General features: G+C 39.0%; 1 protein-coding gene across 2 annotated transcripts; it reads right to left on the reverse strand.

Moving 5' to 3' along the window:
* Nucleotide 1: 1 nt before the first annotated feature.
* Nucleotides 2-14,048, reverse strand: abcb11a (ATP-binding cassette, sub-family B (MDR/TAP), member 11a). 2 transcript variants are annotated; one of them, XM_067603504.1, is made up of 28 exons: nt 13,709-14,048; nt 8,739-8,810; nt 8,614-8,629; nt 8,479-8,530; nt 8,107-8,348; nt 7,939-8,023; nt 7,691-7,824; nt 7,425-7,596; nt 7,199-7,323; nt 6,948-7,122; nt 6,726-6,839; nt 6,482-6,592; nt 6,271-6,396; nt 5,978-6,181; nt 5,704-5,874; nt 5,407-5,596; nt 4,293-4,374; nt 4,093-4,201; nt 3,845-4,009; nt 3,638-3,742; nt 3,355-3,516; nt 3,027-3,230; nt 2,673-2,914; nt 2,397-2,553; nt 2,095-2,292; nt 1,785-1,991; nt 1,236-1,382; nt 2-1,052 (listed from the first exon to the last, which is right to left on the reverse strand). In XM_067603504.1, exons 2-28 carry the CDS (start codon nt 8,785-8,787, stop codon nt 852-854), a joined length of 3,945 nt encoding a protein of 1,314 aa, XP_067459605.1. In that variant the 5' UTR covers nt 8,788-8,810; nt 13,709-14,048; the 3' UTR covers nt 2-851. The 2 variants fall into 2 exon arrangements, with proteins under 2 accessions (XP_067459605.1, XP_067459603.1); XM_067603502.1 differs by having other exon boundaries at nt 3,845-4,012.
* Nucleotides 14,049-15,881: the final 1,833 nt, after the last annotated feature.

Here is a 15,881-nt window from a genome sequence, read left to right on the forward strand (position 1 = left end):
ATGACTTTTGTCTAGGATCCCGCAATCTCATATAATTGTTTTGACTCCTTCCTCAAGAAAAACATATACTTAATTAGATATCAGGAACTAAAAAGCAACATCCTTTATTTCATTCATTCATCCATAATGAGCACATTTTTTTCCAGTTAGAAATAATCTTTTTGATTTTGTTATGCTGTCCAAAACTGCCCCCCAGCTCATTGTGGATGTTTAAACCCCAAATGTAAACTGTGTGGAAGTTTAAAACATTGGCATTGAGCTGGAGAAAAAATACTGCTTACTATCAAGTGCTGTTCCAAAATCAGGGTTGTTGGTGAGTATTACACAACCTTTCAGGGCTGCATCAGTTGCTATGACTAAAATAACACCAGAAAGATCTCTCAAGAAACTATTTTGAAGCAGTCCTTTCCAACTGAAACAGTATAGTTTGATATTTTTTACTAAGATTTAGATTATGAAGAATGATTGAGAACAATAATTACAGTCCAACAATATGAACATGGATAGAAGTGCATAAAAAATTCTACTCCTTCATTTACAAATGTAACTGTTCATAAACAAATGAATATACAATAAATGTTTCTATTTGTGGCCAGGAAAAATGAAATATGATTACAAAAATATATTCTCCAGAAGATGAGAGCAATTTGTACTCTTTTTTATGCCAACTGAAAAAAAGTATTTCTATGATTTATGTACAATTTTTGAGGGCAATGAATAAAACATCAGTGCCTCATCAAAGACTTTCTCAGTGTGATACCACAAGAAAACATCACATTCATTCAAATCTACAATAAGGCCTAAACAAAAATGATTTTCATCATATGCACATCATATGTGGCTGCAGACACCTAGCTGATAGGAGCACCTGTTGTGACCAGTTTATAATAGGCGCCCCTCGTGGCCATCAGTTTATCATGTGTGCCTTGCTCTATGACAACTCCATGAGACATCACTGCTATGATGTCAGCAGTCTGGATAGTAGAGAGCCGGTGAGCGATGACGATGCAGGTTCGTCCTTTTCTTGCCTCGTCTAGAGCAGACTGGACGGTCTGCAGGAAAACACAGCTTTGTCATGAGTCCACTTTTCAAGAAAATGTCTCACATTGTCAAAATCTATTCGTATATTGTGTCAGTATGTGGAGATTATTTTTAAATGCTTCATTTCATGTACAGAAATAGCTTGCTTTATTTTTTTGCTGTTTGATGGTGTTTAGAAATGTATCACAGGGTACCTTTTCACTCTCTGTGTCCAGGGCAGAGGTAGCTTCATCTAGTAGCAAGATCTTAGGATTCCTGACAATGGCCCTGGCAATGGCAATACGTTGTTTTTGACCTCTTGACAGCTGGGAGCCCTGGGCACCGACCTGAGTCTCATATTTCTACCAATTTGCAAATGTATCGAGAGAAGTAGAGAAAACAAAGCAAAAGGTCACAAGCTGAGCACACAGTGTCACAGGTACTGCATACATATCAGGTATGAAGCTGACAGTTGGGATTTAAGTTTATTCTTGGCCTTGGACACAATAGCTGAACAAACAATCTCTCCACAACGTCCATTTAGTAACTCCTACTACCTACTACATTCTAACTAGTGGCAGTGACTTTTCAACTTTTTAAGTAAATTCAGGGCTGTTATTGATGACCGACTCAATACCTGTCCTCAGTGTTCTTCTTAACAGCTAGGCAGTGGTTTACCATCTTAATGCCTCCTCTCATGCTTGTCAGGATTTCATTAGCAATGCATGTAAAGTCATAACATGAAGTAAAATGCTTCCACTCACATCTGGTAGCGTCATCACAAAGTCATGGAGGTAGGCTTTCTTGGCGGCCTCAATAATCTCTTCCATGCTGACACTGTGCATGTTAACTCCATACTGTATATTCTCAGCTATGCTGCAGTCAAACAGCACAGGCTCCTGAGACACTATGCCAATCTGAGATCTTAGGAAGGGCACATTGACTGTATAAGACGGGTGGCCATCAATCAACTGAAAATAAAGGATGACATAATTAAGACAGCGTTGCCGGCTTTGTAATAGATTGAACTCATTTTGAGATTAGTAAAATTAACATCTAAATCAGTCTACACACCACTTGCCCTTCATCAGGGTCGTAGAACCTTTCCAATAGTTGAACACTGGTACTTTTCCCACAACCACTGCTCCCAACAAATGCCAAAGTCTGACCGGGCTTCACAGACACAACCAGGCCTTTCAACACCTGGATATCCGGTCGTGTTGGATAGGTGAACTTGCAATTGCGGAACTCTACTTCACCTCTGAATTTCTCCTGAGGATAAAAGACCAAGCTTAATGACATTTAAAGAGCAACATGACAAAATGACATCTTATTACAGGATATACAATGTATTTACTATATGTAAATTCACCAACCCATTTCTCTCCAGCTGTGTGGCTCATGTCAATTTTTGGTATTCGGTCCATCAGTTTGAAAAACTGAGCAGCAGCAGTCTTAGCTTTGGCATAATCTGGGGTGAAGGAGGAAGCTTTGCCCAGTGCCGTCCCACTGACTACTATAGCTGCGATCACTCTGGAGGAGCAACATATGAACACTGGGTTGATTTTTAGTAATCACAAAATAGGAAATATATTGCAATATTTGAGCTGACAAAGACTGATTTACCACATGAAAGAAAGAATTTTACCAACCTGAAAACCAACATATATTGTAATCCTTCAGAGCTAACCAGGTAGCCTCCGTATCTAAATGACGCAGCATATGCCATGAAGATAACACACTGGGCAAAGCCAAAACAGAGCCCATAGACGTGGGCTTTCTTCTTTGCAGATTTATATGGACGCTCAAGTTTCTGCTCGTAAGATTCCACAAATGAGCTCTCTTTGGCCAAGCCTGCGATGGTCCTGATGTTACCAAGAGCCTCGCTGGATACCTGAAGGAGAGAGTTCAGATGTTATACTGGAACCTTTGACTTTACAGAGACATTCATAGAGCTTAAATGGAAAATCACATTATTATCACATTATGATGTTAGGACAGCTTACCTGACCGGCTTCTTCCATGGCGTTTTTATCTTCATTTGCAAAACCTGACAGCATTTTGGCTTGCAATACCCCAGACAGCCCGATGAGTGGCAAGAAGCACATGATTACCAGAGTTAACTTCCAACTGAAGTAGAAGGCGATAATGAAAGAGGCTCCGATGCTGGTCAGCGAGTTAACAATCATGCCAATCTGAGATCCTGTTGCCTGCAGAAAATCACACCAGCCACATGCAAAATATCTTAAAAAGTCTCACAACACCCACGTGAATTCCAAAACTGTGATTTTATAACTTGAAATATAAATGCAGGACTGTAAATTTGTTACGTACCCCCTGGACCATGGATGCATCAGAGGCCAATCTGGTGGTCAGAGCTCCAGGGCTGTTTCTGGGGTCATCAAACCAGCCGATCTCCTGTTTCAACATGGCCTGGAATCCCACTTTCCTCAGGCGGCGTGTCAGCAGCTCTCCGGACATAGCAAAAGCATATCCCTGGAACATTAAATTAATGAGTCAATCTAAATGTAAATCCTAGCTTTTTATCTGCACTATTCTATATCAAGTTGACATAGAGATGTATAATCTAAATAAAACTCTCTATTATATTGCAAACCTGTAAAAACTGCGAAAAGAAACTAATCACAGCCACAATGCAAAATAGAATGCATATCCCATCGATCTGCTCCCTCTGCTCGTTCACATCACGTATGCCAAAAGTCTGCAAACACAAAGATCTTACAGGTAATTTGCTCATTAACAAACTACCTTAACTAGTAAAATAATTAATAAATACATCATGAGCGATAGAAACAGCCCTTACCCCGAGAATTTGGCTGAACAGGACAGCATAAATGGGATTGACAGAGCCATTGATGGCAGCTCCTAGAGAACCCAGGAGCATGTAGGGCCACTCTGGTTGGTTGTACTTCAGGATACGCACTACTGGGGCAGGCTCTGCATGTTCATCTGCATCATCCTCACATATCTGCTGAAGAATATGCATTATTTAATTTCCACAGGAAAGTTGTAATAAATGTATTACATAGCAAAAAAATGGAACCTCTGTACATTTTCTGGAGTGATATCCTCATCCAAATGGACCTTGAGGCTGCCTGATATTGCGTCAGGAACAAAATCATTGGACAATGTGCTCTGAGATCGCAGTCGAACAGAACTCCTATTGGAGTGATGAGAACATTAAATTATTTTAGTGATGATATATCATATAGATATCTGTGTCTACATTCTTTCAGCTGGATTTACTGTACCTTTTACTGGATTTGCAGCTTCCACGGCTAAAACTCCTCACTCTAAGATCAAAGTCCTCTTCAACAGCTTCACTGTCAGCAACTGGCAGAAAAAAGGAAATCAATACAGCTTTAATGTAAGTGTTAGAGCTTCTATTGCTCTTTAACAGATCCGGCAGAACCTTTAAACACTATAGAGTTGCCCCGTGACTCCTGCTGAGAGCTTTGAAGTGTGCTGTCTCAACCAATCATGACCCAACAGGAGGGATTTGTGAGGATGATGAAGGATGAAAGTTAGAGGGTCTTTGCCTCCACTCAGAGAACTTGGGTCAGAATACTATTTTTATTTCATACATATTTTACCCTCGTAGAGACTCTATAGACCTTTTTACAACAGATATTTTGATTTGTCATAGTAAGAAAAGCACAGGTGTAATTAAAAACATTAACAAGCTCGCTGGCTATGCTTAACGAGACACCACAGCTGTGCTTTTTCTGCTGTGACATGTCAAAATGTCTCCTGTGAAAAAGGCCTGTAGACTTCAAGTGACAAAGCCAGATGCTTGTTCCCTCTGGTGACACAAAGCTGTGACCCCAGGTCATGCAAAACAAACACAGGCTGTCGCTCTAGGACCTTCCCCAATAGATCTGACAGAGTAGGGACACACAACAACCATCATCTCTGACTGTGTCTGACAGAAGAAGGCAGGTACAATAAGTGACTGGCCATCTTGAACCAGTATGTGCAAATTGGAGTGCACTGCTCCACAGGGGTGGGTAGGCAAGCCGATAGACCCTTTTCACAGCAGACATTTTGACTTGTCAAAGCAGGAAAAGCACAGGTGTAATTAATAACATGAATTATGGCTGTATTCCATTTACGTGTGCAGCTTCAGGGCTGTTGCATTGCGCAAGCTGGTTCACTGGCTTTGCTTACTGGGACACCTAAATGGAACAGAGACATCATTAATGCAATTACTAACACCTGTGCTTTTCCTGCCACAACAAGTCAAAATGTCTGTTGTGAAAAGGGTCTATATGGACTCTTAGAGGGCAAAACCTGCGTGGAATAGAAAGTAATTTGTCAACAGTATTTATGGATGTGAACATGAGACCTACAGTACATAAGACCTACCATTAGCTGTGTTGGATGTGCCTTGGTTTTGAAGGGTGACCAGGGTGAAGTAGACGCCCTGCCTCTCTAGCAGCTCACTGTGTGTTCCCTTCTCCACAGCCTGTCCGTGTTCAAATCCGATGATGACATCTGCATTCCTAATTGTGGAAAGACGGTGGGCTATAGAAATTGTGGTCCTGCCCATACGCACCTGTACATATACAAGTTATTAAAGTACTTTCACAAAAACAATGTGTTAATGAAGTTAATGGTCAGAGTGCACTGTTGTATGTGTTGCACTGGCAGAGAGTGGCTCACCTTATCCAGTGCTTCCTGGACAACAGCCTCACTCTCATTGTCAAGGGCTGATGTGGCCATATCCAGCAGCAGGATCCTGGGGTTTCGGATCAGAGCTCGAGCAATAGCAATCCTCTGCTTCTGTCCTCCACTCATCTGACCTCCACTTTCTCCCACCAGGGTATCAAATTTCTGGAGAATAAGTAGCTACATGTTAGTTTTAGGCTTATATATGAGTGTTAAGTATCATAACTACTGTAATTCTGTTCTGTTATCTTTCAGTATGTTAATGTACCTGTGGCAGGTCCATAATAAAATTATAGGCATTAGCCTCTTTTGTGGCCTGGATAATGTCTTCCATGGTTACTCCAGGTCGACCATAGCGGATGTTCTCTGCAATGGTTGTAGAAAAGAGCACTGGCTCCTGCTCCACAATACCAATGAGAGAGCGGAGCCACTGGATGTTTAAACTTCGGATGTCATGTCCATCCAAAGTCACCTGTGAAGTTTAGATGTGACATTACATACTATAGTCCTAAAACTTTCCACCAATGTTCTGTGTGTCTGTGGAGATGCTCAGATTGTTACCATTCCTTCCTTTGGGTCATAAAACCTCTGGATGAGTTGGACTGTGGTGCTCTTTCCGGATCCACTTGGTCCAACAAAAGCAGTAGTGTCTCCCGCTTTGATCTGCATGCTCAGATCATTTAAAATCTGAAAAAAGTAGCGGGCTCTTTATGAGTTTAATTTTTAGAACTGAAAAACTGACATACATAACTGGTAGTTGAAAGAAATGTACCTTGACTTCAGGTCGGGATGGGTAGTAGAAAGTGACATTATGGAACTCAATGTCACCTTTTACTTTATCTAATTTGTGACCATCCTCTGAGAAACAATTAATTTCTGGTTCCTGTGAATGTAACAGCACAGAACTTTATTTTATTATGGCAGTTCTTCATGTTACAATTTATTATTCAGGTATCCATTCTGCATCATATCTGCAAATGCAACTCTGCACGTTTTTTCTAGAATGCTGATTTTACCCGGTCAATCGTGTCAAAGATGGCCTTCGCAGCAGCACGACCAGAAGCGAAGGCCTCAAGGCACGGTGAGGCCTGACCCAGGTTCACAGCTGCCATGAGTACTCCAAAAAACACCTGCAAGCAAACACAGCAGCTGAATGCCAAAACAAAGGCCACTGTTTCTGAAATGTGTGAATTTAAGAGGTATAAGATAAGAGGTTGAATGCATTTAATTTTACACACCTGAATTAGACCACCAGGAGACAGCTCCTTGGTGTCGATGACCAATTTAGACCCATACCAGAAGGCCAGAGCGTAGCAAAGGAAAATGATGCACCACAGGTATCCTTGAAACACTCCTATGATCATGCCCTTTTTCACACCCCAGTTCTGAGCTTCCACAAGGTTTTTGTCATACCTGTCCAAATTTCACATTTTAAATTAATTTCAAATTGCACACGATCACCTAATGATCTTGGAAAATGCCAAAATACCTTTCAGCTTCCTTTTCCTCCCCACTAAACGCTGCTACTGTTCTGATGGACGATAGGACCTCGTCAGCCACTGCCCCTGCCTTTGCGTAGGCCCTCAGCTCTTGTCCTGTCAGTCTGGCAACAGCCTTCAAGAGCAAGGAAGAAAAATACAGTAAAACATCAAAAAAACATGTCTGAAGTAAAACAAAACATACACTTATTACTTAAACCTTTCAGTGTGACTCACCATAGCCATCAGTCCAGCAGCCATACCAATCAGCGGGCTCACTGCAATGACCACCAAAGTCAGCTTCCACCCACCCATGAAACCAACCATGAAGCCAAACACAAACGTAGAGAGCCTCTCAATGAAGATAGACACCTGATCAGCAATGGCACTGTTGATCTTGTTGATATCACTGAGAAGGAACAGAGCACATCAGAAACAATAAAACATTCTCATAACCACACCCTGATAACAGCCTGATCTGTAGATTGGGGCTCCCAACTCACTCTGATATCCGTGTGTTCAGTTCACCAACAGAGTTGCAGTCAAACCATCCAATCTCCATTTGCATTACTTTTCGGAAATAAGTCTTTCGGATTCTCTGAATCTGTCTTGCAGCGACTGACACCCAGAGAGTGATCTAGATTGGTGACAGTCACAGTGGTAGGAAATTTTTTCTTATGTACACTGTCATTAAGCTGTAATTACACCTGCTTTCACAGGGGTGCTGAATGTGGAAAGCATACATACTTACCTGAAAATAGCTAACAAACAGAACTGCTAATCCAATTCCAACATAGTAATATGCAAACTTTGTCATCTGTCCTTCAATGTTCACCCTGCCAAGAGAATAAACCAGGTAAAAATAACTCTTCACAGTAACATCAATCTATAAACTATCATCAATAAACTAATGACTCACCCACAGTAGACTGTTCTGTTTTCAGGTGTTTCATAAATGGAGCCATTTTTCCAATAGATGGTGTTGTTGTTGCACTCCTTGTTTGGGTCTTTCAGTTCTTGGACCTCAAGTTCATAAGCCACAAATGTGTCGGTCATCATGCCGTACACCAGAAGCATGAGAGGTGAGGCTGCACCGTGTATGAGTGCGCACAAACTCCCCACTACCATCAACACATTGTCTTTCCAGGTGGCAAATCGAAACTGCATTAAAGAAATTGAAGGGATGTGATTTTCATTCTTTAGTTGTTTTTCTGACATGTAATAATCAAATCAAAGACAGGAAAAGGAAACTGATGTTGTCATTTATGAATAATATGAGCAAAGATATTACCAGCTGAAAGTATCCAACACTCAATGTGTTCTCTTTATTCTTTTCTTCATCTCTATAAAGCATGAAATGAATGTAAGGCCCAACATAACAACTGCAAACAATATGAGTAATGTCAGTCTCACAATTCAAACTTACCCATCCTCGTTGCATGCTGAGAAAAGAGGGGAAATTGGCTTCAGAGTTGTTTCTAATTAATACATTTTCATACAAAACTAAGATATTATTGTGTCAGTTTTATACAATAAAAGTAGATCACACACCTCCATCATCTGCACCCGGTGTTGTCGTAAATTTGATCGATTTCTTCATGTCTTTGTGTCCTCACTTGGCAACTGTGGATTAAAAAAACAAATCCTAATTATAATTTGGATGTTTAATTAATGGGATCTCTGAGGTTTAATGGGATTTCCGAAATAAGATCAACAGAACCAAGTCAGACTTATTTTAGTCCGTGTATACATCTCAATTCAATTCAATTCAATTGGCTTTATTGGCATGGCTGCATACAATACAACATTGCCATAGAATATTTATGCATACTTTACAATCATGGCAAACAAATAAATAAATAAACAATAAACAAAATAAGAGAGTAAGAGTAACATAAGATATAAAACATACAACAAGTGAATTATTCATGAATAAACATTAATTATTAGCCATTTGGGACAGGGGTCCAACAGAGCTGCGGAGCTCATGGCAGGCTGCTACATATCTTGCTGCCAGTCTACAGCAGTCCTCCCTCCCTCTCAGCAGGACTGGAAGTCTCTCCGAGTCACTTAGATAGAGGAACTATTTTTGCAAAATATTGGTGTCTAATGAGTGAGTCTAGTGAATTAAGAAGTGCAGCTCTGTCTCTACTGTTCCCTGATCACAGTAAGAACACAACCTCTCCTCTCTGGGCAGCCAGATCTGTGTTTCTGCCTACTTCCACTGCCAGGTTGTGCTCACTCAGTCTGTACTTAGTCAGTGTTCCTCTTAGTTTTCTATCAAACACTGGTCAGATAGGTTGCCACAGTGTACTCTCTGTTTAGGGTTACGTATGTTTCCATTTTGTTCTGAGATTTTGTTCGTTCTGTCCACTAATCTCTGTATTTTTCTTTTTCTTTCATCATAATTTGGTTTCATCTAATTTTCTGCATGTGCATGTGTACTGAAGCTGAGGTGGTCCTGGTGTAAAGACCTAAGTGGTTGATGGTTCGCTCAGCTTCAGGACAAGTAGGCAGAGTGGACTCCTTCCTGGGTTCAACTCCTGGCAATATAGGGTTTTGTAGGAAAAGGAGAGTGGGCCACTTGTTTTAATATGATTCCAGAAATTTAGGGTTCGTTTTTGAATATTCAACAGTACAGGAAATTGGCTTCATTCAGCTCTGCAAGCAGAGTTGGGAGCTCTTCTCTGCACATGGAGGATACTTTTACAGAACTCTGTATGTAGGATTTCAATGGGATGTTTGTCCCATTTTGTCCAATCTTGTTGAGTTTTTGTACCCCACACCTTGCTGCCATATAATGCAAAGGGTTCGATGATTGATTTGAATATTTTGAGCCAAGTTCTAATTGGTAGTTCAGTGTTTATTGATCTCTTGATGGCATAAAAAGCCCTTTTTGCTTCGTCTTTTAGTTCATTCACAGGCAAGCTAAAAGTTTTTGTGTTTGAAATTTTTAGTCCTAAATATGTGTAATAATTTGTTTGTTTGTTCAATAGTGTTGTTTCCAATTGTGAAACTGGTGTTGTTTCTCTGGAGTCTGGACCTTTTCTGAAAAATTAGCACTTTGGTTTTGGGTTGGTTGACTGTTACGGCCCAGGTTTGACAGTATTTTTCCAGTTCTGGTAAGTGTTGCTGTAACCCTTCTATGGTGGGGGACAGGACCAGATCATCAGCATGTAGGAGACACTTTATTTCAGTGTCTTTTAACTTTAGTCCAGGTACAGGGGAATTCTCTATTTGTTTTGCTAGTTCATTAATATATATCTTAAATAGCGTGGGGCTAAGGTTACAGCCTTGTCTTACTCCACGTCTCTGGAAAAAAGATTCTGTTTTCTTTGTTCCAATCTTTGCGTTAGTATACATTGATTTGATCGGATCGTATACTTTTCCTCCAATACCACTTTCAATCAATTTAAAGAAAAGGCCATTGTGCCAGATTGAATCAAAACCTTTTTGAAAATCAACAATGAAAGCATACATTTTTCATCATTTTTGTGCACATAATTCAATCAATTAGAGTTTGCCATGTGGTCTGTGGTTCTAATTTAGATAGGAATCCAATTTGGTTTTTGCTTAATAAAGGATGTTCTTTAATGAAGTCTATGATTTGTAAATTTAGTATACTACATAAAACTTTTCCCAGGCATGAATTTATGCAGATCCCACAGTAATTTTGGGGGTCTGTCTTGTCCCCACTTTTAAATATGGGGCTTAATAGTCCTTCACTCCATATCACAGGAAAATAGCCAACTCTGAGTACTGAATTGAAAAGTTTCAGAATGGCTGATCTGAATTTAGAGTCTGTGTGTTTCAGCATCTCATTAAGGATGCCATCAGGTCAACAGGCTTTTCTATGTTTTAGGGTTTTCAGTTTTTGGTCTAATTAATTTTCCATAATTTTGTTATCTAATCGGTTTAAGTAGTCCTTGATTGTTTCTAATTGGTTCAATTTTTCTTGTATTTGGTCTTGTTCGGGTGTGTTGCGAGTTTCTTGGTATGACTCTTGAAGTGCTTTATCCATATATCTCCATTTTGAATGGCTAGATCATTATTATTATTTTTTTTTTTTTTTGTCTAAGGTCTTCCAGTGGTCCCAAAAATTATTTGAGTTTATTGATTCTTCAATTAAGTTGACCTGGTTTTTGAGGTGGTGCTCTCTCTTAGTACTCAGTATCTGTTTATATTGTTTAAGTGTGTCACGATGGTGAACACGTAGGTCCTGATTATCTGGAGCTCTGTGCTTTATGTTGGATAATTGTCTTTAGTTTTTTCCTCATGTTTTTGCATTCGCAGGGTCAAACCTTTTTTCTTGCTCTCTCTTTTTTGGGTTTAGTTTTAGGAAGGATAAATTAGATTGTTGTGCCACATGATGAAAGAAATTGATATTGATGAGATATTCTTAACTGTGTGGATATGTGTGGGCCAGGAAAGAATTTAAAAGCTCTTGGATTCCACGGCTGCTCGTTGCTTCCTGATATTCAAGTAATCTGTTTTGCTTCCATATGTAGTGAGCTGTTATATTATATAGTTTACTGGGGTTGGGGCATGGTTGGTTGGAGTGTGTTCTTTTTAGGTAGATCATGATCTGGTTATGGTATGAAAAGGGGGTTTGTTGCTTAACTGTGAGTGCTCTGACAGAGAAAAGGTCCAAATCTGTTACCACATAATCTACTGTGCTACTGCCAAGAGAAGAGCTGTAGGTGTAACGGCCAAAGGAGTGTCCTCTTAACTGACCATTGACTATGTACAGACTGAGGGCCCGGCAGAGCTGCAGTAGTTCTTTCCTATTTTTGTTTGTCATTTTATCATAATTATTCCTTGGGGGAAGAGTTAGACAGGTGTTAGTTTTGTTATTCATGTATTTGTCTCCCTTTGTGCTCCCTTTGTGATTCTTCTGCTGTGCGTGCGTTCATATCGCATACAATTAAGATATTTCCCTGAGTTTGGAAATGGCGTATATCTCCTTCTAGAGAAGTAAAGGTTTAATCCTTAAAGTAGGGAGATTCAGCTGGAGGGATATATATATATCTCATAAAAAGATATGGGTGTTGCAGGTCAGGTATTTTTTAAATTTAAGCCATATATAATTTTCACATTCTCTGACAAGTTCAATGGAATTTGTATATTCAGCTTTAAACCAGATCAGTATTCCCCCTGAGCTCCTTCCTTGTGTTACTCCAGGAAGCTTTCTTGATTTGACATAGCCTGGACAACGACCAGTGGGAAAGTCTCCCTTGTCCCATGTCTCCATTAAAATGATGATGGCAGAGTTTTTGAGTTCATCAGTAAACTCAGTTATTACTTTTTAGTCCAAAAGTTGATGATCTCAACCCTTAGATGTTCCATTGGATGATTACAAAAGATTCACATTGTTTCATGCTGCAATATTAGTTGATGAATTTGTTGTTGTTTTCATATAAAGTGGAAACACGTTCTTTAAACTATGGATTATATACCTAGAATTGTGAGAGATTATTTTAAACATATATGGTTTATATAGACAGTATTGATATTGTATAATTGCATTGATATTAATAAATATTGATCAGTTAACAGTATTCATAAACAGCTTACAACAGCAGTTTATAACAATAACAAGGGTATAGTTTTGTGTGTGTATGTGCATGGGTGTACATGTATGTGTGTTAGTGTGTGTGTGTGTGTGTGTGACCCCTCAGGGTCTGGGTGTGTTCATACTGTGTCTTCATGGTTGATAGTTGTTGAAGGATGGCTTTGTTTAATTCTCTAAGAGAGTTTGTCTGGAGGGAAATTTCCTGAAGTTGCAATAGTTCACTTTCCATATGTGCAAGCTCATCTCTCATTTCATTCATGGTGGTATATATGAGAGGGGGGATATTGTTGGTCAAGTCCCTCTCCTTGCCGCTCTGTTCCTCCTCTGCCAGGCCACTGAGTGTTGGTGATGGGGGGGCAGCTGAAATTATCTGTGGGGGATCCAGAGGGAAAGTGACAGCGCGGCCAGATTTCTCTCTCTGAGCTTCTGCTAATGTTTTGAGGGTTTGATATTCAGACTGAAAGTTCTTTAAGTTGCCTTGCACCATAATTTTCCCAGTTTTGTAGATGTTGATAGTTGTCATCACTGTATCTGGGTCCTCGCTTTCTTTTAGCTGTAGTTTCCATCCATTACAAACGCCTTTTCTTTCTGCAGACGGGTGGTGGAGGATGATGGCACTGTGCCATGCACTTGCTAACTTCTCCATTTTTATAAAGATCAGCAAACAGAGTCTCAGGTTTTTCTTCCTGCAGCTTCTGTTTAAACTCTCTTCTTCCTCAGAAGGGTAGTGGTGATAGTTAGCCACCCTATTTGAATGAAGTGACTGACAAGTAACTGTCAACTGTCAATGCTAATGTTAGCCTAATTTAGCTAGCTGTTTAAACAAAACATGAGCAAACAGACTGATCAAAATATATGTAGAAGATTAGTTTTCAGGATTTTCCAGTTCCTTTTCACATTTTCATTAAAGATACATCCCTCCATGTCCTAGCAGATGGATGTTCAGTACCTTAGATGTAGATTATCCTGGTTTTGTCCTTGTGTCTGTTCCTCTGGTCACTATTGTTCACTGTAGCCTTTGTTTGTTTGTTTTTTTGTGATTGTTGTTGTTGCTCTTTTGAGGTTGTATTTGTCTTCTTCTTTCTTTCTTGTGGCATATAAGTGTGAAATTTAGGCATTTCACTCTGTTTTAAACAATTAACAGATCAAATATATCTAGGAGCTCTTGCAAAGAATGTCTTTCTCTCTAAAGATTAAGAAAAACGTGTGTATTGCGTCATTCAAATGTCAGCCGAAACTTTTGAAAACGTGTGAATTTAAGTGTTTTGCTAATGTGAAAAAGTAGCTTTGTTCAGGATTTACAGTCTTCATCCAGCTGCATGGACATATGGTGTGAAGAAAAATACAAAAACAACAATACACTTTTTTGAACAGCTTATCATACCGGCATCAATAATAAAACACTAATAAATTATAAACTGTAGCTTCTGGCAAGAACAAAAACTAGTAATGAGGAATCCTGGTTGAGTTGTAATGCGGCATAGCAGTTTGTGATGGAAGAAAAGCAAAATATACTGTACCTGGACTGCACTCCTCCCCGTCAATCTCTGGTTTCTTCTGAAATCCACCAACACAACTGACAGGTTCATCAGAGGGAATTCCTGTCTTATTTCCAGGTGCCCTATGCCTCTCCTTTCTTATTATCTAAACGTCCATTAGACTGATAAGGGTTGTGTCAGCATTATTACATTTACAAGACTGCCTTTGCAAGGCAAGATTCAATCCAAGTTTATGTACATTGAAAGCTATTAGTTTGTGTCTTCCAAAACAAACCCAGTGGGGTTTTTAAAATGTTAAAATTTGGTAATGTTGTTTGGTTATAGAAAGAGTAAAATATCCTATGAATGTGTTAAGTTGTTATCAAAGGTGATTGTAAAATAAGTTAAATATAAAGCCATTAGTCATGGACAGGTGCTGACTCTAATAGTAATAATACAATTAAACTGTCATGGGTGGCAACATTGTGGTTTTTATATATCATTAGAAATCATCAGAATGGCTTCAAGAAACTTTTATTAGTTACAAATTTTATTCATTTTACAAGAATAAACAACCAAAGTAGTTACTGTAATAGGGTAAGTTAATTATATACATCTATCTCTTTCCATCATTGTCACTATGTAGTTTGTACTTCACAAAAGTGGTGTTTATTTAATTTATTGGAACATACTGTATATTTATTTTTTAATATTCTATTTCTATCTATTATTTTTCATTGCTTTTTGTGTTCTGTTGTCTTTGTGTTTAATACCCATCTGCAAACAAGATTTCCTTTGAATAAAATAAAACTGAAGCTGAAGTACCATGTAAAATATGAATGTACAGTATTTACAGTGTGTTTTACCAAAAACATGCAAATGGAGACACAGTTAGATGCTCGGGGGGTTAATGACCTCAAGGACAAGTCATTGGGTTTGGAATTTGCTCCTTCTTTACAGCCGGTTATTATTCACAACACAGGTGATTGATAATGCCAAAGGAGGGAGGGGCTCTCGTCAAAAGCACACTGTGACCCACAGAACAGCCTGCAGTAATAAAACGTGCAATCTAAAAAACATTTACTTAAGTATATTTAATATACTCTAATATGCCTTGCATGAAGTAGTATATTAAAGCAGGGGACACTTGGTGAGTAAAAGATTAGTTTAATATATTGAACACATACTTTTAGTGAATTAATGATTACTTTTTGGTGACAAAACTATTCTTTATACTTAGATATGTTGTATTAAATATATTGTTTAAAGTACAGTATATGCTTTAACAGAAACAAAGTCAAACGAGATGTGTTGTCTTGATAGATAAGCATGTAGCATTGATGGAATGTTTCCCAAATGTTCTTTTAAGGGATTTGCACTAATAGTCTTCTGGGAACCTTCGGGCAACAGTGAGGAGTGTAGAAAGTTCTTTAAAGGTTGCAAAGACGTCAAGAACATTTGGGGAACGTTCCATCAATGTTACATGCTTATCTATCAAGACAACACATCTCGTTTGACTTTGTTTCTGTTAGTTATTTGGTTCAATAGATAATTTTTAACCTTATAATTCTGTTTGTGGCCTCTGTTTTTGTTTCCAGCCTTGAGTCAAGTTGTTATAGCTGGCCATATAACAATAAAAATTCC

Source organism: Thunnus thynnus, chromosome 11, assembly GCF_963924715.1.
Source record: "Thunnus thynnus chromosome 11, fThuThy2.1, whole genome shotgun sequence".
Lineage (NCBI taxonomy): Eukaryota > Metazoa > Chordata > Actinopteri > Scombriformes > Scombridae > Thunnus > Thunnus thynnus.